The sequence below is a fragment of the Ictidomys tridecemlineatus genome, chromosome Y, assembly GCF_052094955.1.
Source record: "Ictidomys tridecemlineatus isolate mIctTri1 chromosome Y, mIctTri1.hap1, whole genome shotgun sequence".
NCBI classification, from domain to species: Eukaryota; Metazoa; Chordata; class Mammalia; order Rodentia; family Sciuridae; genus Ictidomys; species Ictidomys tridecemlineatus.
The window spans coordinates 5,658,473-5,680,630 of NC_135494.1; the positions used below are offsets into that span (position 1 = coordinate 5,658,473).

A 22,158-nucleotide genomic window follows, 5' to 3' on the forward strand; every position below is an offset into this window, starting at 1 on the left:
ATTAAAAAAAATAGACAAAATATATTTTAGTTTAAATTTTTACCTGTAATAGCTTAATTCTTGCTGCAAGTGAAGAAGTACTACTACAAGTTTTGCTTCTAGTTGCATTTAAGTAGCATTTAATGGCATCCTGAGGCTGGTTACAGGATTCATAGAGAGTTCCTAGGTCCATCCAGGCTGCTGCATGCCCATGGTCCAATTGTACAGCACAAATATAGGCCTGCAAAGCATCCATAGGCTGGTTTTGTTGTTGATAGAGCACACTGCAAACAGAAATGAGTTTTCAAAAACTGATTAGTTTTATGGTATTTCGACACATCTTTCAAGGATGCTCTTCATTGATTAAAATACTATTTATTTTTATATATAATATAAAATAAACATTAATAATAAAATATAAATACACAAAAATTATTTTTAACATACAGCCTTACCCTATTGAACACCATGTATCTGCACTTGCTTCTGATTTATCAATAGATTGTCTATAGGATATAAATGCATCCTGGACTTTCCCAATACTTGAATAACACCTAAAAGAATAAAATATACACACAATTAAACAAAGTCCATTAATAGATAACTTATTTGCCAAAATGAGAGACTGTATATTTAAATGAGAAGAAGAGAGTAAATAAGGTATATATATATATATATATATATATATGTGTGTGTGTGTGTATGAGAGAGGGAGAGGGAGAATAAGGAGGGAGAGGGAGAGAGAGAGGGAGAATATACACCTAGATTCATACATAATTTTAATCTCCATTATATTATAATTTGGTGTTTTGTAAATACTAGGATATGTTTTGTAAATACTAGTGCATGTTACACTAATGAAGAAACTACTGAAACTATTACACTGTGAATTTCTTCAATGCTTTGATACTGAGAGTTAAACACAGAACTCATCTTACATAATTTAAATTCAGGTTTCCTACATCGTAAGAGTAGAGGGTTAAAAGTACAGAAAAAAATCCACAATCTATTGGTAATGATTTCTAAACTGGATTTAATTCTCATTCTCCAATTGATAACACAGCAATCATTCTGTCATTTTGAGTTATTTGTTGTGAAAGGAAAATTACTGTATCATTTCCAACACTTTATATTTAACTCTACATTCTTATATGTAGCAATCTTTCCCCTCACACAACCTGTCTCATCATATATACATATATGCATGTGAGTGTGCAAGTATATGTACAGCTGTCCACACACATGAGTATTCTTCAAGAAACTATCTGTATGGTTTCACTCAGGATGACAATCAAGATATAAAACAACAAAAGTCTTTTAATATTATTAATGAAACAAGTACCCTATGTTGACTGCTGTACTTACTCAATGAAATTTTTATAACTCGCATAGGTAAAATGCCTGGGAAACATAAATTAAAAAGGAAAATTTGCACGGAGACATTTCATATTGGTTTAAAGGACTTCATCATGAAAGCGTCTCACATGTGCAAAAAAAGAGAAAATTAGCCTAAAAATAGAAAATTTTAACCTACTCTGTGATTTTTCTTAGAAGGCAAGTGGCTTAAGAAAAGAACTTTAAAGGAAATTGCTCACAAATCTGTCTTTTTTTAGACCTTAAGACTGATACTTAAAGTCTAAAAAGGACATAAATTTGGACTTACAGAAGGTGAATACATACATTGTCTTAGAGTTACAGGCAAAGTAATGAAGGGACAAATAAGAAAAAGGTGGGGAAAGAATACACCTAATAATTGGTTTTAAAAAACTGAATGATTCAAGTAGGAGGATAATAAATCTGTTTTAAAACCTAGTTCAGCTAAAAATTGGCAGAAATACTGTTATAAAACCAAGTAACTAGTGGCAAGGGAGTTGAAGCTCAGTGGTATGTGTAAGAATCTGCATTTGATTTTTAGCACCATATATAAATAAAATTAAATAAAGATATTGTGTCCATCTACAACTAAAAGCATTTTTTAAAAAAGCGAGAAACTAGTTTGAAAAAAACATCATGAAAAAAGTTTTAAAACATGCCAATGAGGATGTGAGGTACAGTCTTTGAGTATGTATAATGCAAAGAACAACTAGATGTAGTACTGAGATCTTTAAATTTCAATCTCATGAAACTGAAGAACACAGGACATTATCAAAAGAGGGATAGAAATAAGCCTTAAAAAATGGCTTATCTATGGGCTCTAGGAAATTTAAAAGTGTAAAAAAAATGAAAGAAGGCAATATCAGAGAGTTCTTACAACCTGTGTAGAAGGGCTGGGAGAATGGGACAATTTCAGAAGAAAGCAACAATGTAAACAACCAGAAAGAATGTAAATGTTAAGAGAGAGTAAGACATATTTTTTCTTAAAATGAACTGAATTTCAGATCATCAGACAACTCTTCACAAATGCCAAGAGTAATAAGCAACATTTCATAGTCCATTTCTAAAAAGTGAAAATAGAAGCAGTATACCTGTGAAAATTCATTTATATAAATGGAGTCATTCCTATTATACTCCACTAAAATGGAGTTCAGGGGTATTAGACACATCTTTCAAGGATGCTTTGCATTGATTAAAATACTATTATTTTTACATTATTTTATTTATTATTATTTTATTTTTATATAATAATATAAAATAAACATATGAATAATAAATATAAATACACAAAAACCTGGACTTTCCCAATACTCGAATAACAAGATGAGAAAGGAAAGCAAATCACAGAACCCTAATTCAGAAATCATCTCACAGAATAAAACAAACTATCCTATCTTTAAGACAGTTTTTACTTGGCAAGCCATGGTAGAACTGCCAACTTTGACCTTCAGATTACCTTTACAAAGTTAACTTCTGCCAGTTGGTAGTCAGAACTTGCCAGCTCCCTCAAATGCTGAGACAGACAATGAACTTTCTTTCAGAATTCCTTGTATATATTTCTTTCTCCCGGAAAAATTCTAAACTTTCTTTTTTCTTCAGACATATAAAAGGCCACCCTAGTCTGTGCATATGCATCCCACAGTGCAATTCTATGTCATTTTTTTTTTTCCTTTCGAGGCTGGGTATCAGGAATTATACCCAGTGAAACTTAACCATTGAGCCACATCACCAACCCCTTTTATTTTGAGTTACTTTGGGACTCACAAAGCTGCTGAGGATGTCTTCGAACTTTTGATCCTTCTGCTTTAGCCTCCCAAGAACTGGGATCACAAGCATGTGCTGCTCCAATTCTATTCTTCATGCCTAACAAAAGTTTCTATAATTGGGTTTCATCTGTATATGAACACTTAAGCCTGACAAGCCCAATCACAGATGTCTGAGTCTACTGACATACTGTTTTTCCTATATGTAACTTGTCTAGATTACATTGAAGTAGTCTGAGTAATTAAAACAACAATAAAAACACAGGTGGAAGCTGGTGCTCCTTTTCTAATAATAATTACTATGAAACTTTACGGAAAACACTTTATTCCTCTGGACTAGTTTCCCACAGTGGATCTAAGAAGTTGGATTCTTTGCCTCTTGAATTCAAGTAATGAAATCCACAGACAAGCAAAGGATAGGGAAATAAGTGTTACTTAAAGTAGAGAAAGAAGAGAGCCTCAAAGAGTGGGAGGAACTACTGAGGAACTAGCACTAGATGTTCTTTGCATAAAGATGTTAAGGCTTATCTACTGGTTCTGCAGGGGCATTAGAGAGGGATGATGCTAATGGGTATCCTGCTATGAACCAATCAACTCATGGATTTGAACTTACTAAGACAATCAGGAATGTATGATTTCAATCTCTTTACAAAATTAAGAAGATGGGTCCAACATTTTAGTCTCGTGTCTATAAACAAGAGGAAGCATTTGGGTAGGAGTCTGCTTATGGTTGACTTAGGGATAAGAGCAAGGACAACTAAGGAAGGCTGCTGTGGTTGAAGATGTTTGACACAGAAACAAGTATTCTAGGTCAGAAGAAGGCACTGTGGTTAACACTGGCAGGGAGCAGCAACTCCCAGGATATCTTTCAGACACACTGTCTCTTTTTAGGTTGGCATGATGTCCCTCCCTCTCCCCTCTTGTTCTTTTCCGAAGGCCCTACTCCTACCTACCAAGGTAAGATCTACTGTCTGCCTCAAAATGAGTAAACTAGGAAGCACCCTACTCTAACCCAAATCTAACATTATACCATCTTAGGAAGCCATTATCAGAATTAATAACTAGTGATAGTATAAATGTATTACCCACTCTTTTCCCTTTTATATATACATCCCAACTAATAAGTGAGCTCAATATTCAACATAGTATTAAACACATAGATAATGTATACATGTATCAGAAATATTACTGTCATCAAATTTTAATATTTTTAATAACACCTAAGTTCTTCATGTAGAACTTATAAGTTTTAAAATATAATTTCACAAACTTGTTTTCTTTCTCCCAGCAAAAAAGCAGATTCGAAGGAACATAAAGTAAAAAAGAAAAAAATTTAAAGCTAATTAATACCTAAAAAATAATACTGAACCTAAAATAGGTTACCATCTTCTATCTAAAAAGTCAAGAAAGTGTTCTGTGGGGACAAGTGCATGGAGTACTGCAGACATGGCATATATTAAGGGCATCTGAGTGGCAAACCAGCCCCCCATGCCAGGCATGTATGCAGCAAACCACTTACGCCATAGGCACAGCCCTGAGCATGAGGCCACGTGTTGCAGTCCCTTCACCTGCTCCACGGCCCATTCCTAGATTGGTCGCTGCAAGGACAGCTGGCCAGAAATTGCATAAGTATCTGCTTAGCTACTGCCTCAGTGTGTGTGTGTGTGTGTGTGTGTGTGTGTGTGTGTGTGTGTGTATAAAAAAACTGTGCAGTAAAATCAGACCTGCTTCCTCTTTGGTCTCTGGAGTTCTTGTTTAGCAACTCTGCAGCCACATTCTCCTCTACCCTGCTCCGTGACCTCTTCACTGAATGAGAGAGAGCCCAGGTATCATTCTGTTCACTTGGAAACTTTTATCCAGAAAAGGTTAAAAGTAAAAAGTACACTAGTGCTTTAAATCCTGATTTACTGGAGAAGATCTCTGTGAATATGGCTGTCCTCACATAAAGCTGGTAAAAGTACAGCATTTGTACAAAATTCATACTTTAAAGAGTATGTTTCCTATGTGTTTATTACAGTAAACTACAATAATACAAATCTCTGGCACTAGACACACCCACAATGCTATGATATAATGTGCTACAAATCTTATTCTTTTGTGTTGTTGTGGGGGCAGGTGAGGTACCAAGAATTAAACCCAGGGGCACTGGACCTCTGAGTCACACCCCAGCCCTATTTTGTAATTTATTTAGAGACAGGGTCTCACTCAGTTGTTTAAGACCTCCCAGCTGCTGAGGCTGGCTTTGAATTTGTGATTCTACTGCTTCAGCCTCCCGATCACTGGGATTACAGGCATGAGCCACCGTGCCAAATCTTATTCTTGACTGAAAAAGAAATCTAGGTAGAAAAACAGTTCTAATATGTAAAATTCTTATGTAAAAGTCTGCTTTTACTAATAATATAAATGCATTTTCTGTTTTACTAAATAAATGAAAAAAATAAAAGAAATTTACAGGCACAACTTAAAACACCAAACTAAAAACTATTAGTGACTGCTATTTGATAAAAAGCTATTTAATATTGTTTAAGAACAATTCAACTAAGATTACAATAATGTGAAAACAAAATCTAATCAAAATAAGAATATCTCAATAAGAGCAAACACATTCAGATTGTCCATTTTCACCTTCCAGAAATCTTCATTATATTAAAGACATAAAAAATCTTACGATATTTAAGATATCTAAAATATGTCTATGACCAGACCATTTCATGTAAACTAACATTTTACAAAGCATATCAACTCTAAGCAGTCAAAGAGTTCAATCTCACCTTCCAAGGAAATACCAAGATTGGCCAGAATTAGGATCTGCCTCCAGTGATTTTTGGAGATACTGAATAGCATAACTTTCCTTTGTGGCTTTGTCTCCTACTAGATCCATATTATGATGCATCCAACCTGTAACAACAACAACAACAAAAAGTCACATGTATTTACCCATCATTCAACTATTTTTTTTTAGCATTAAGAATACCACATAGGGTACAAATAAATTAAAACAATATTTTAGTAATTTATTCCATTGCTTGAGATTATGTTTTCCCCAAATTGGAAACCACTGAATGAAAGTGCAAGATAATCTGTATCATACAGAGAAAATAACTAAGTGACCTTGAGGCACTGGATTTCTTAGAGTTTATAAACCAGAAATTCTCCTTTCCTAAATTTAATTTTGAAAAAAAAATCCAGAAATGATATGGCTAAAGATGATACACTTATTTTTCCTTTGAAAGTCACAATACACCAAAAAGAATAAAGAATAATTTATGCATCCTATCTTTATTACCAAAGAATAAATGCAAGATTATATAATCAAGGGTAAATCCTTTTTTCATTTTTGAAACCTTACAAAAGGCCCAGCATCTTACTAACATAGATTATTTACAGGAAGATCCTAAATATGACAGCGTTTGATGGAACAACTAAACAAAACAACAACAAACTCCAAGACTGTATGGAAGAGCTCAGTGAAAAGTAAGTTCAAAAAGTTATGAGAATGGTATAGAGTTATGCACCACAACTGTTAACTTAATAACTAGATTTAAAACTATAGCTACACAGACAATTGAAATATTAGGTTATGAGGCACTATGTGATAAACAGAAATAAGTGTTTTAGCTGTGGCTCAATTAAAGTATACAAAATTTCTTTGCCAAAAGTATTATCTAAGCAAAACTAAGCTTTGCTGATACTGTAATTGTATTAAAAAAAAAAAGACATACAATAGCATTCCTCTTATTCCAAACCTCATTGAAACGCAGAAATTATTTGCTCCTACTATGTATAAACAGTGAAAGTAAAACCAACCAACCAAACCATGACCCAAATGCCAAGTATCATAGAGAAGACAAATAAGCCTTATCTAAAATAATTATTGGGAGAAATCCTCATTATCTTTAAAATTTTAACACTTTATATTATTTTCAAATACATTATTTCTTCATTATACGAATAAAGAACTCTATTCAAGGAAATATAGAATGAGATATCCTCTAATACATAGGTGAAATGTTTCTATCAATCCTATTATCAACAAAACTATTAAAGCAAGCTCAGAACTTATTAAACTGTAATAAATTGTCTTAATTCAATTAACTTCCTAAGAACCCTGCATATAGAAGTACTCAAACCCCATCCTCCCTTGGTCTAATGGTAAAGAGAAATATTGAGAATATAAAAGAACTAGCTTCATTACATCTGGATGAATGGTGAGACAAAGTTTGCCTAACAATAGGTATAAATATAATAATTATAGACAAAAAAGAAAAATAACACATTTATAAAGAAAGGAATTAAGGTACTCATATTAAATTTAATTATAACACAATACATGGTACATTTAATCCTAAAACAGATTTCAAGTGAAAATGAATTTCTAAGCAGAAGGCTAACTACCCCATCCTATGGCAAAACAACATCTTTAAATGAATGTAATGGGTAATAAAAAATAAGTCTTATGTACCTAACTGTTGCAATACAGTTGCTTTTACTTGTGCAGGTAGGTTTTCTGTCTTTAAGAGTTGTTCATAAGCTTCTTTTGCAGAGTGATACTTCCTCTGAAGAGTAGGGGAGAAGAGGAATATTTAGAAAAAATGAAACAACAAAGCCTTTAAGTAGAAATACCCTTGATCTTAAACAACCAACAATAACTTTATTAACTTTTTAAGCAATTAAGCAGATAAAAACTGCAGCAATATACAGTTGATCCTTGGTATCCATAAGGAACTGGATCCATGACTTCCATAGATACCAAAACTGGGAGATGCTCAAATGTCTTTTACATAAAATGGTAAAATATTTGCTTATAGTCTCTGTATATCCTTTCATTTACTTTCTTATCTCTAGATTACACTATGTGAAAATGCATTAATCACTCTAGAAACACTTTCAAAGGCAGGGTTAATTAATACATTGAGCAAAAAAGCAAATGTCACTACCCTTTGGATGAGAACAAAAAGTAGTAGAATTTGAATTTTCAAGTGCTCAGTTCTGGGGAATATTTTTTCCAAAATATTCGTAAATGGGTTACTTTAAATTTAAATTTAAATGGGTTACTTTACATTTCCCACTGATAGGATATAATAATATTGTCTAAGGTTACATAAAATTTATAAGTGACTCCATTTGTCACCCATCTTCCTCAAAAACTTATAATGAAACTAAAATCCTTTCTTGTTCTCATCAGAAGGCCGAAGAAAACTCCTCCAAAACCAAAGAAAATACTAACAAAAGAAAATCAAGTAAATTTTATCTTAAAAAATTTAACAAAATAATGGCTTACAATAGCTCTATTTCCCTTAGCAGCTTAGACATTTTTAAAAGTACAATAGTAGAAAGTGTCATTTCAAGAACTACTCATGATTATTTTAAATTAGCTGAGCAATCTGATTATATCAATGATGTAAAAACTGTGCTAGACATAGAGTAAAAAAGACCAAAACACACCCAACAAGTAAAGAAGTAGAGAGGTACATAATATTGTTTTTATGTCTGTCTCACAAAGCACCCAACCACGCCATAATCTAAACAAAGACACATCTTTAAAATTCATAATTACTTCCACTTACATGGTAATAAACACATCCCAACTACATACACACTCACATACCCTAAAATTGGCAGTCAAGGTGAAAGAGAAAGTCTTATATTCCGAAGTAAAATTTATGTGTACATAAAAATCTAATTAGTAATAAAACTTATGAAAGAAATTTTCAGATAAGGGTCCCAAGGCCATCGAAGAATAACACAGGAAATTGAAGAATAACAAAGGAAATTGCAAAGATGTGAATATCTGAATTTATATTAATATGTCAATATACAACTTTTTAATGCTAAAGTATCCAAAAGGCAGGCAAGAACACAAAGTGATGACAGTTTTTAAAAAGTTAAAAAAAAATTTTAAAAGCCAACACAAACCCAATGTCCATTCAATAAATACCTCAAATGTAAAATGAAGAGAATAAAGCCAGACATAGTGGAGCACACCTGTAATCCCAGTGGCTCTGGAGAAGGATGGCTCTAAGCAGAAGGATTAAGAGCTCAAAACCAGCCTCTGCAACTTAACAAGGCCTTAGGAAACTCATTGGGACTCTGTCTCTAAATACAATATAAAAAAGGACTGGGATATGGCTCAGTGGTTAAGCACCCCAGGGTTCAATCTCTAGTACCAAAAGAAAGAGAGAAAAGAGAATGAAAACATATGACCCCATCACATGCCATTTGTAAACAACTCATTTCAAATTTAACAACCAACTGAAAATGAAAAAAACATAAATAATTAAAAATGTATTTCCAGGATATAATCAGAAAACACCACAATAATATAGTCAACTCCATGGGCCCATCCAGCCATAAAAATTTATCAAAATAAATCAAAAACTGCCTTTGGATAACCAAAAGTTTATAGCAATCAAAGTGTTAGAAAAGCAAGAAAGAAAAAACTGGAAAGAGAGCCTTCTTGGGAATTATGATATTTAAAAGTTGTGGAGTTCACTGGAGAATTTGGAAAACCATACCCAACACCCTGAAAAAGACTTATGCTTTTAAAGATCTAAAATCATTGCATTTCAAATGGCAAAGAGGAATTGAAGGCTAAGATTTGTAAGCTACCTAGAAAATGTCTCTGTGCCTCATCAAAGGGATAATCTGCAAAACAGATAAATTGTTTGGTGGTTTCTTTTATTTTTTAAAAAAATTCTCTCTCCCCACTTCCCTCTCCTTTTGTTTACTTTCTTACTTTTTACTTCTGGGATGCAAAGAAATCTTTATTATGTGTCATATAATTGAACAGAAGCTAAAAGAACAAGGGTTTGATGAGAGAACACAAATAAAAAAGAATACAGACGGTTACAAAAAAATTAACATAACATTGTCACTACACAAACAGGCTACAATAAATAAAAAGAATGCAGTAAGCAAACAATCAAATTCTGAGGAGGAAGAATTTGACTTCTGGAAATGTCATATTAAAATATTCAAAACATCAAAACATTATGAAGCATGTAAAGAACACAGTATTTCCCATTCAAAAATATAGATTTCTGTGTTTTTATATTGCAAGTAAGAAGCTGTAAGGGTCTGGTGAAATGTTGGAGGGAGAGACCACCTACTGGCCATTTAGCCTAGGGCCCTGTGCAGTTTGTCACAGGGCTCGAACCAATCAGTTTGAATGTGTACCCCGCTTAGGAATGACCACTCACCCCCGCCCAACCTGTTCCCGCCAATGAATGTGCCAATCACGTCTCAAAGTTGTTGTTTAATTTCTTAAAGATTACCTGTTCAAAAACTTACACTTATAACCAACTTACACAGACTTTCTTTATCACTTACTTAAACCCTCTTATTTACTTAAACTCTTATCCAGAAACACATTTTCCCTCTATTAAATCCATACCTAGAACCTTCTAGTTTCTCTTTTTCATCTGTTAACCTTCTTCTGTTCACATCTTGAAACAATACTTGTAAACTTTTGAATTTAAGCAGAGTTAACATTTTATTAGGGCCTTTTTGAACACATAGAGAAACTTATAAGTTTAATTTTAAAGACATCTTTACTTTTATCTGTTTACCCAATCTAAATTGAACCATTTGAATCAAGTGAATCAAAGATATTTGGATCCATTTTTTTTTAATTTTTTATGAGTGCTCCTCATATATCTGCCAATTGTCATATAACTGCATGATATATGGACATACAACACATAACACAAGTGTGCACACATATACAAGGCCTTGTAGCTGTTTTCTCAGGTGAAATCTCCATTGCAATGTTTAAAAACTCCACAGTTGATCAAAAATAGAACTGATCAGTAAACATTAACTTGTCTGTAGGATCAAAATATTGAGCTAAAAAAAAAAGAAATACAGAATCTAAGAAAAAGCAAGAGTCCTAAAAAAGATGACCAGCCAGTAATTAGTAAATACCATACAATTTACTTTTTGGTTTGGTCTAATTTGAGTTCAGGTAAAAAGACACTTTTACTTTTTTTTTTTTTCCCCTTGGGCCTGAGCTCCAAGCTGCTTCTGTTTGCATATCAGCTTAACCCCTGGCTAAGGTCTGGAAGGAGCAGGGAAAAACTGCTATTTTGAGCAGACACTTTAGGCCTAAGGAATTTTAACCTTAAGTTACAATTTCCAGGTTTAGATGTTGAAAATTATGATACAAATTTAAGACGCAATTCCCAAAATTTCATCTTTTTACACTAGAAAAACTTGCTTACATAAAACTGGAAATAGGATCTCTACCATCAGAAGAAATTTCTTTAGGACCTCTAAGCCACTTTGCTTGTTCTGAAGTTTCTAAATTAACATTAAGTTATATTAAATTTGCCTGAAAAATTTTAAAAAGAGAACCACACACTACCATGCATATCTGAAATTAAGCTTTAAAAATTCCCAAGACTGTTGCTAATTAATGTCATTTCAATAAGCCAGACCAACGTTTTAATTCAACACTTTTTCCTAAATCTTACACACTGAAAGAAACAGATACCAAATTGTAATTTACTACCCTTGCCCAAATCAATGCACTGTATACCTAGGGAAATCTCCTTAGGCTACCCAGTTCAAAAATTGATGAAAAAAATAAAACTGAATGATTGGGAGTTACTTGCCAACTTGGAAGTAGAGTTCTTTTAATTTTCTATCCTAAGTATCTAAGTTCTCTGGCATGAATTGTCTGAAACCACAAACTAAACAATTACCTAACCCTAACTTTTAACTGCAAGATTATACAATGCTTCAAACTCATTTAGATACCAGATGTTACAATGAAACGTCTTTTAGACACACATTTAGCCTAGATTATCCCCAAGAAACAATCTATAATAACCTTTAAAACAGACCAGATAAGAAAAAAAAATCTCTCCAGGTTTTGAACTTCCATTTAATTATGACTCCTATCAGTGGCACCTTAGATTTCCCATGAGTGGACAAGATGTCCTCACATAGGAGCTGCCAATGTCTCGGCTTGGCACAGAATCACGAGCCACCACACACCTTGTAGATTCAAACAGCAGTCCTTTATTCCCGAAGTCACACTGGCCTCTACACAAACAGGTTCTGGGGAAATCCATGTTCTGCCACCAATTCACCTACTCCAGGAGGCTTTTTCCCAATCCCATTTTAATCTCACGAGAACTCAATGGGAACAAGCAGCAGGAGCACCCTAATCTCAGCAGCAATAATCTTTAACCTTCAACTTCCCTAAAACCCCTATTGTCTTAAACCAGGAACACCCTAAACCCAAATTATCTTAAACCTGCAGGATACACCCTAATCCTGGATCCACCCTGGTCATTGAGCAGGGTCACCTTTCTCAAACACACATGCAAGGTCACAGCAAATTCTCAGTGTGACTGACTTACTGCATTTAGGTGGAGTAATCCTTATAGTGCAGAGAAAAAAATGAGGAAATTTCCCCAAAGCAGAAAAAGGCTCTGGCAGCTGCTGGGAATTCCTCAGTTTTCCCTTTCACTTGCAAGATTAGCTCTCCTCCAGTTTGGTTTGACCTTAGGCACTAGGCATATTTTTTTTTCCTAACTTTTTAGTAGCCAGCTCATCCTCTGTTTGCAGTTATTTTGAGTGCTAGGCTTCCCCAAGAAAGCAAAGTGGGGATTTCTTAAAAGCCCCCTTGTGAGTGTCAAAATTTGTGACTGAAAATTTGGTTCCCATCCCCCAAAGCCAATTAACACCAATTTAATCAGCAGGCATCTCTATTTTCACTCAAGCCAACTAAGGGAGGGAAAGAAAACATTGTTTTCCTAATTTTGTTTAACAAAGGGGAGCAAAGTTTACCACCCGCCTTGAGGCTGCAATCCCAAGCAGCCAATCAGACTCTGGGGACCTGGTCCCTTCTGCCTCCACAAGGGAGGGAAAGGGCCAGGTGCCCCTAGCCACCTTCCCCCCCTCCCCGGGTGGTCGGAGGGAGGGGGCAGTCCCTTGCCAGGTCCATCTCTGACCCGCCTGCCCCACTGTGGTGGAAATGGTTACCGGCAGAGCAGGGGGAGGGGCGGTCCCCCCCACCTTACCTCCAACCCTGCCCACCGGAGCACCACCCCCCTCCAGGGAGAGGAGATGGCGAAGGGGGGGAAAGGACAGGTGGGTGGAGGGGCCAGGAGGAACAGGGACAGGACAGATCTGTGCGTACCCCACCCATGCAGGAAGAGATTCGCAGAGGTCCTGAAAGGTTAGAAGCCATGATCTAGATGGACATGTGGCCTGGCTCAAAGACAATATCTCTGACTTTGCAGATTAGAGAGAGAGAGATGGAGGGACTCTCCTGGGGGCCATTCAACTCCGAGGGAGGGCCATTCTGAAAGGCAGAGAGACAATACAAACGTGACACAAACACAGGCACACACAATAAACGTTTAACACAAATTCAGAAGCAAAAATTAAAGACAGACAGTCGCCTTCACCAGAGGAAAAAAAAGCCAGACGGGTTGGCAGCAAAACACACCGACGAGGGGCACCTCCGTCCCCCCGAGTCCCCCAAAGCATCCCTTGGGGTGTGGCCTGTGGCTCCTTAGACACGTCTGCCTGCCACCGCCAGGGGGAGCTTACGCTCTCCACTGACAGCCACACACAAACACTGCCAACCCCACCGGAGGCTCTGAGGGCTTATGCCTTCTGGGGACTTACGCCCGCCATTGAGCCAGAAACCGAACCTGAATGCTCTCTGGGAGCTCATGCCCCCCATGGAGTCAGACATCGAACCCAAGCGATTGCAAAATAAAAACAAGAAGGAGAAAGTGGAGGGAGAGAGAAAGAGAGAGAAAGAGAAAGGCGCCTTACTTACCCCCCTGAAGCAGTCCGTTGTTGGGGTCTCCCTGTCCGGAGAAGCGCTGTTCCCTGCCAACGCACCAAATGTAAGGGTCTGGCGAAACGTCAGAGGGAGAGACCACCCAAGAGACTGACTCCATGCAATTGGCAAAAGGGGATATTTATTGGGGATCCATTCCAGCACTCTGGGACTCTGTGCTCACTCAAGGAGGGAGAGCAGCCCAGAGCCCTGAGCAGAGGTCAAGCAGAGCTTAAGTACACTTTCTGGAGAGGGTGGTGGGCTTTGTATACATCAGAACAAATCATCATGAGGCACGGGAAAATTAAACAACAACTCTGAGATGTGATTGGCACATTCATTGTCGGAAACAGGTTGGGCAGGGGTGAGTGGTCATTCCTAAGCGGGGTACACATTCAAACTGATTGGTTCGGGCCCTGTGACAAACTGCACAGGGCTCTAGGCTAAATGGCCAGTAGGACGCCTTCTTAACTATCTCAGGAATCTGGGTGTAACAGAGGAACTTAATAATACCTAATTTTAATTCAAGCTTTCCAGCTTAGAAACTTTACCCTTTCAAAGCCAATAGTTAACATTCCATCCTCACAAGTAAAAAGCCATAGGAACTCAAAGACAAATAGCTGTCTTTAGACTCACAAAAGAGATGGGGTTGGGGGCAAACCAAAGTCTCCTAAAAGGGAGAGAATGAAGGACAAATGTAGAGAACAAGACTAGCCAAAGCAAATACCAAGAAAAGAATTAGAGTGCAGAAATTTTTGCCAACACAGGGAAACTTGAACTGTGATTGTTTTAAGTGTGCTGACATTACCATAAACCAAACACATTAGTGTCTTTCCAAAATTTCAGAGTTTGCTGAACAATAGTAAATTCACAAGCTACACCACTTTTAACTGAAGAGTTGTAGATGACCTTGTAGGTGAAGTTGGGCAATCACTGGTTCTCTTATTCCAATTTTCATTTCTCATATTTAAAAACCTCAAGTCACAACCACACTTTACACACACACACACACACACACACACACACACACACACACACACACACACACACAAGCTAAAAAAGGATTAAGGTGGCTGAAGGGAGAGCTGAGGCAGAGAGCAGATATGAACGCAAAGAGTCAAAGTAAGTAGCCAAATAATATAAAGAACCAAGAGCAAGAACTTGTTTTAGGTCAAGGTCTGGATGGTAGCAGCTTCACAGTGTCACTTAAATTGTGAGCTGGAGAAGACCAGTGGCAGTGGCCATGTGTAATCCTCACCATCAGGGAAACCACATTCTACTAAAACCTGAGGAAAGAGATTCAAAGGTTCATTGCTTTGGCAACTTTCCTGGGCAATGGAGTCAGGTGCTGCTGTGTCCAGTCTTGGAATGCCCCTTCTTTTGTAGTTTCAAGTGAGGGGGTTGCATCATTTAGTGGTCTAGTGTGTTTGATAACTGGGGCTTGTTTTTCCAATAAGAGTTAATACAGGCACATGCATCCATGTGCCTCTGATTAGCTGATAAGTGATCATTCATATTAGCATTGAAGCCAGATTTAAAGTTAGGTGGTCAGTGTAGTTAGGTAAATCTGGGTCTAATACTGAGTGAAATCTAAAATGGAGGCCATGCTGAGAATGACTCAGGGAAAACAGGACAACTCATGGAATGTTAATGAAGTCCCAAAAAGGCCCTAGGCCAAAGTCCACCTCAAAGAAATATTAATGGAGCCCAGGAAACAACCCCCAACAGATTTGGAGATAGCCCATCCCAGAGAAGTGATAAGCCCATCCCAAAAGTCCTTCCTGCCCGTTTGGCCCACCTCTGTCCTAACCCTTCCCCCTTGCAGTCCATCACCAAAACTATAAAAAGGGGAAACAACCACACTTCCATGGATTCCACCTCTTGGGTCCCCTTCTTCCTCCAGGAGAAGTCTTTTCTGCTGTCCTTTAATAACCTTCTAATTTCTACTCTGACCTTGCCTCCGCGTGCTTCCTTGGTGTTATTCTTCAACATTGGAGAAGCAAGAACTCTTTACCGGTCAACAGCGGTAACAGCATGACTGATTTACTTATCAGTTTGTACCTTATTGCTTTCCAGGCAAATGATTGTTTACTTGTATGCAGTGTGGAGTTACTTCATCTCAGTCCTTAAACTCAAAATGAAGTAACTTATGGCAATCTACTGCTTTACCAAATGGAGGAACTGCTATTCTATACATTATAAAGTAACTCCGAAAATGCTTTCCATATGAGTTCCAAAATTGCAAGGAGTTCAGCATAAACAAATTTGGTAAAAACACCATAGGAACTCATACTCTTTTTGAGTATTACTCACAAGTCCTCAATCTTGGAAGCACTCTGTTCTTTTTCTTTAGAAGAAACTGTTTACCAAGGTTAACCTGATAAAGGCTTAACTGACCTAAGGAAAAAGACATATCCAACTCCAAGACCTTCTCCAACTCCCCACACAAATAGAGTCTTCTGCCTTCCGCATTCTACCATCCCCAATCTGCTTATTCAATATCTCTGCCGTGCTTATGATCTCTTCAAACTGAGTCCTTTACCTCTTAGCATGTCTTATAATATTTTTATTGACAGCTATACAAAAAGCAGTGTCCAAAATATATAAAACCAAAAAACAAAGCAAACAAAAACTTAAAAAATGGTTAGTTCATGTCTTCAGATAGAAATACTGGACACTGTTAGAATGACAGTTCTTTCCAACTAAACCTACAGATCTATACATTAATAAAATCTCATTTAAAATCTAAACAACTTATTTTGTTACAAAGAAAGGCCCAGAATGGACACCACAATGATGATGAATGAAGAAATATACTATTATAATTAGTATAAAAATATACCAACTCATTCAGAAAATGAAATACTGTTCAACTCAAAAGAAATCAACCATAAGCCACAAAAAGACATGAGAGAAATTTATCTGCATATGATTACATGAAAGAATCCAAATGAAATGGCTACATATCCTGATTCTAGTTCTACAATATTCTGGAAAAAGACAAATCTAATAGTAAAAACAATGGTTGCCAAATTAGTGGTTGAAGAGAAGATGGGCAAAAAACATATATGTTTAGGGCAGTTAATCTATTTGGTATGACAATGTAATGATACTCTCGTGTTTGTTCAGATTTTGAGAAAGTACAACATCAAAGGTGAACCCTGATTTAAATGGTGGTGTGATGACCATGATGAAATATTAATGCAGTTTCATCAACTGAAATAAATATGCCACTATGGCAGCAGATGTTGGTAATGGATTACTACCAACATATATGCAAGGAAATTAGGGATGTGTTGAAAATCTTTGTACCTTTTTCTTTGTACCTTTGACACGACATAAAACTCCTTCAAAAAAGTAATGCTTATTGATTTATTGGGTAATATAATAAAGGGGAACTATCTCAGCGGCAGCACATGTTATACTTTCTAGAGAAACACTTTTCTAGCAACTGCCTTAAATACATTTAAATAACAAAAACTATGGAAAAGAACAAAAGGAAATTGAAAATAATCTTGAACAAACAATATCAATAAAGAAGTAAAAACATAAAAAGTAAGCTAAAAAAATATACATCTTAAAAGTGTAACAACAAATGAATATTCACTATTTATAGTAAGATTCATTATAAGATTTCTGCAGGCAGACTTATCAAAAAATCTGAAGACGAGGCAACTAAATTCATCCAAGCAGTGGAGCTTTTAATATTTTCATTCTTTTAAAATATTTTTTTAAAAGAATGAAAATATTAAAAAAAATTAAAAGACACTAAGAGAACACTGGAAAACTGTGAAGTATATCAGCATATGCATAATATAAATGTCAGAAAGAAAGAATGAGGCAGAAAGAACAAAGTTTAAAAAGTCAAAAGTTTCAACCTGAGTTTTTATAAAAAGGCAAATTTAAAAATCTGATGAGATGCAATCTCTATTTAAAAATCTTCATCCAAAGAAGGGCAAGCTTAAGATATTACTATCAAGACACATAAGGTATCTAAATAATTAAGAACAAAGACAGAATCTTCAAAGCAGCATAACTATGCTGCTCATCAGAAACTATGAAGTCTAGAAAACAATGAGATGAAATATTTAAAGTAGTGCAAGTAAAAAATAAAATAAAATAAACACTGTCAGACAAGAATTCTATATGTGGCAAAACTGCCTTTCAAATATTTAGGGTGATCTCTGGTACTAAAATAATAATAGACAGTTAGCAATATCAAGATAAACAAAGTTGACCTGGCCTATGAGAAAAGATATAATAAATCCTTTAGATTAGAATGAAAGGACTCTACATAGGAACAAACAAACTAAAAAAGTAATCTGTCTGTCTGTGACTAAAAAAGTAATCTGATGAAAGTAGGTACATGGGAACATTAAAAAGCCAGTATTAGCAATTTCAAGTTTATAATTCCTCTTTTTTCCTCACTATATAACTGAAGAAAATATGCTAAAACAATAAACAAAAGCATATTAAAAGATAAATAATATTAAAACAATAATTTGTAACAACAACGATATGAGAAAGAATAAATCTACAAGAAAAATCTATGCCACTTAAAGTAAGTTTGTACCAATTCAAACTATTGTTTTAAAAAAATCTTGTCCATGATAAAACTATTCCTATACAACCAAAGAGAAAAGGAAGACAGAATGGAATCAAACTAAACCACTAGAAAATATCAAACACAAATAAAAAAACTGAAGAGAAATAAGAGACCAAAGAAACCTCTACCACATAAGAAAAAAGCAAAAGGATGGTAGGATGCCTTTCCTTATTACTGGTAAGTGAACTAAATTATCCATTCAAAGGCAGAGTTAACAAAATGTATAAATTCAAGTTCTAACTTTATGTTATCGACAACAAAAGATAGTTCAAATGGAGAGAAAGTAAATATTCCACATTAATAGGAACAAAAATACAGATTGAGTGTCAACATTAGTATCAGACAGAATTAACTTTAAGTTACCAAAAAAAAAAAAAAAGACAAAAAAGGCATTAAATGATCCACGGTTAGTTAATAGAGTGCTTGCCTCAAATGCACAAGGTTCAATCCCTAACACCACAATAATAAATAAACAGACAGATAGATAGAGTTAAACCAGCAATATTTATTTATAGAAAAAAGAAAAAAAGGAAAAACTACATATTATAAACATATACATGCAAAACAAAAATTCCAAGATACAGGAATGACAACATGACAAAATTAAAGGAGATGTTTTATAATCATAGATAAAGACATCAAACCCATTTTCAAAAATGAATTATTAACTATTAATAACTATTAATAATCAGTAATAACAAACAGTAATAAACTATTAATAATACTAATTGTTAATTAAGCTAAATTTTAAAAATATGAACAACAACCACACTAATGGCTACTAGAATAGAATACACATGCCTCCAACTACACATGAAACATTCCCTACAATATAGACAGTACAACATCTTTTAATAAATTTTAAAACTGTAAAATAATACAGATTATCTTTGCCATCCACAAGAAAGTTAATAACAGAAAAGAGAACTGTTAGAAAATTATAAATAAGTACAAATTAACTGATTTACACTTAAAATTAACAATAATTCAAACAAAAGTCACAAATTAGAAAATACACACACACAGATAAATAAAAACAAAAATACAATCTAATAAGATATGTAGCAAAAGCAGCCTCAAAGAAAAACAAATGATGCCTATCTTCACATGCTAATTCAGCAATAAAAAATGTGGAAAACATTAAACACAAAGCCAGAAGAAGCAATAATATTACAAAAGATAAAAAAATAAATAGAAGGAAAATAAGAAAATCAAGAAAACTGAATTTGAGCCTTTGAATCTAAATTTGATCTATAAAACTTAAAAATCTATGGAGTCTGACAAAAAAAATAAAAGAATTGATCACAAATTCATGTGGGAGTTAACAGTACTCACCTCAGAAAACCAAAATGCATCTTGAGGATACTATGCAACACTGTGACATCAAAATATTCGTAAGAGAAAACAAATATCAAAATGAAGCCAAGATGAAATAGTAAAGTATCAGTAAATCCATAACAAGATAGCAGAAGATAAATGAACACAAGCACCCAGTTACTACTAAGCTCCACTGAAAGATAGGAACAAAGTGAATACAAAGGATTATAAAGAGTTGATTCTTTAAAAACATATACAAGATTGACAAATCTTGAGCCAAATTAACCAAAAGAAAGAGAGAATAGACCTAAAGTAATAAGATTAGAGGTAAAAAGGAACAATCAGAACAGATGTCACAGTGGATTTCCATAAAATCATTGCATTCTATAAATCCAGTTAACCTCCCGCCAAAGCCTGATGGGGACACAACAACTAAAAGTAAAAAGAAAAATAATAAATCTAAAAACTAAGATTCCCAATGAATACACTATGGAAAAAATGCTCGACAAAATACTTGCAAACTGAATTCAATAGCAGATTTTTTAAAAACTCAGAGACATCATGATCAAGCTGGTTTTATTCGAGGAATACAAGGGATGGTGAAGATATGCAAATCAATAAACATTAACAGGAAATACACTCAAGATAAAAACTATGTGACCATCTCAACAGATACAGGAAAAAAAAAATCTGATAAAATTTAACATGGCTTCATTGTAAAAGTCCTATACAGATAAGGTACACATGGATCATACCTTATTATAACAAAGATTTTAGACAAACCATAATCAACATCACACTTAATGGGGAGAAAGGAAAAGCATTTCCTCTAAGGCCAAGAACAAGAAAAGGGTATCCGCTGTTGTCACTCTTATTCAACACAGTAAAAGAAACTCTAAGCTTCATCCAAGACGGCAGAATAAAGGACGTGTCATTCCTGGCTATTCCATGGCATAAAACCAAGAAAGGAGACAGGTAGCTTCTCTGCAAAATGAGTGAACAAAAAAGGGGAAATGGAGAGACGTTTGAATGGAACCTAAAACTGGACATTAAAGCAGACTGGAGATACAGGAGGCTGGATATAATAAAATAAAGAAAAAAAAATCCCAGCAGCATAGCCACTGCCATAGCGGGATCAGAAGTGCCAGCCAGAGAGATCCCTCCATAAGCATAGTAGAGGGAAAAGAGAATTAAAGAAATATGAATTTAGGGGAGGAATTAAGTGTGTCTGGCTACAGAGCATTTAGAGAACAACGACATTGCCCAACAAACCTTAAAGACTTGTTTCACAATATCACTCTCTGAAGGATATTCCTCATTGCACTTTTTATCCACGTGCACGGAAAGAACCAACCATCTTTCCCTGGGAGAAGGAAGGAACTATTTTGCAGCCAAGGCACAGGGGAGGGCTGTGCCTTTTTTAAGGAAGCAAATTCCTGGCAAACCTGAGTTTGGCCTGAAATACAGGGCCAGTAAATACATGACACAGTGTGCTTAATGATTAGGAAAAAAATCAAACATAGAGAGAAATTTACACAGAGGAACACTGTCATGGAAACCCACCTGGCTCTACCTCTCCCCTTCCAATCTTAGTGCTTGCAGGATTTTCCTGGGAAATATGTATCTAGCCAGGAACTTGGAAAGGCAATGGCAGAAGGCTAAACCTGAGACCAGGAAATGTGGAGTCTGCAGATTACAGAGGGGACTTAGAATTGGTTCCTACATCACAAAAGTGGAACCCAGGGAGGATCCCTCGGGTAATCTCACTTTTCTGACATTTCTTCCACTGTGGTGGAATGTATAAACATATATATATATATATATATACACATAGATGTATCCCATAATTCTCTTAAAGTTCCAAGAGGGACCAGCAAGTACTAGGCACTGGAGGTGCACTGATTTAAAAATCTCCAGACAAAACTGGCATTCAGTGAAGGGCTTGGAGCCCAGTAAAACCTAAACCCATCCTCTAGGAACTCTGCCTATGGGATTACTCCTCTCACTCCAGCAATCCAAAGAGTGGAGATCCATGCTCCAGACAAACTCACCTAAAACACCTGAGAAAGTGGGAATATTCTGAACTGCCAACAGAAAGATTATTTTAACCTTTTATAAGGATTTTTTTTCTTTTTTTCAAAATTATTTTTCTGTTTCATTGTGATCTTGATGGTACATGGCTATTAATATATTTTTATAATTTTTTCTCATTTCTACCATTTATGAAAGCAGTTATTTTCTATTTCTGTAAACTAAGATATATCATTTTTTTGAAATTTTAGTTTAGTTTTGTAGTCTTTTATTTTTATTTAAATATT

The 22,158-nt window shown here is 35.3% G+C and overlaps 1 protein-coding gene across 6 annotated transcripts in view; it reads right to left on the reverse strand.

The window, feature by feature from the left end:
- Positions 1-22,158, reverse strand: part of LOC144372002 (lysine-specific demethylase 6A-like) — a 197,716-nt gene that overhangs the window by 84,372 nt on the left and 91,186 nt on the right. For all 6 annotated transcript variants that reach the window (XM_078035390.1, XM_078035391.1, XM_078035394.1 and 3 more), the window contains 4 exons: positions 7,579-7,672; positions 5,888-6,014; positions 435-533; positions 44-263 (listed from right to left, as the gene is read on the reverse strand). In XM_078035390.1, coding sequence (XP_077891516.1) covers positions 44-263; positions 435-533; positions 5,888-6,014; positions 7,579-7,672 — 540 coding nt within the window. The remainder of the gene's footprint in view (positions 1-43; positions 264-434; positions 534-5,887; positions 6,015-7,578; positions 7,673-22,158) is intronic.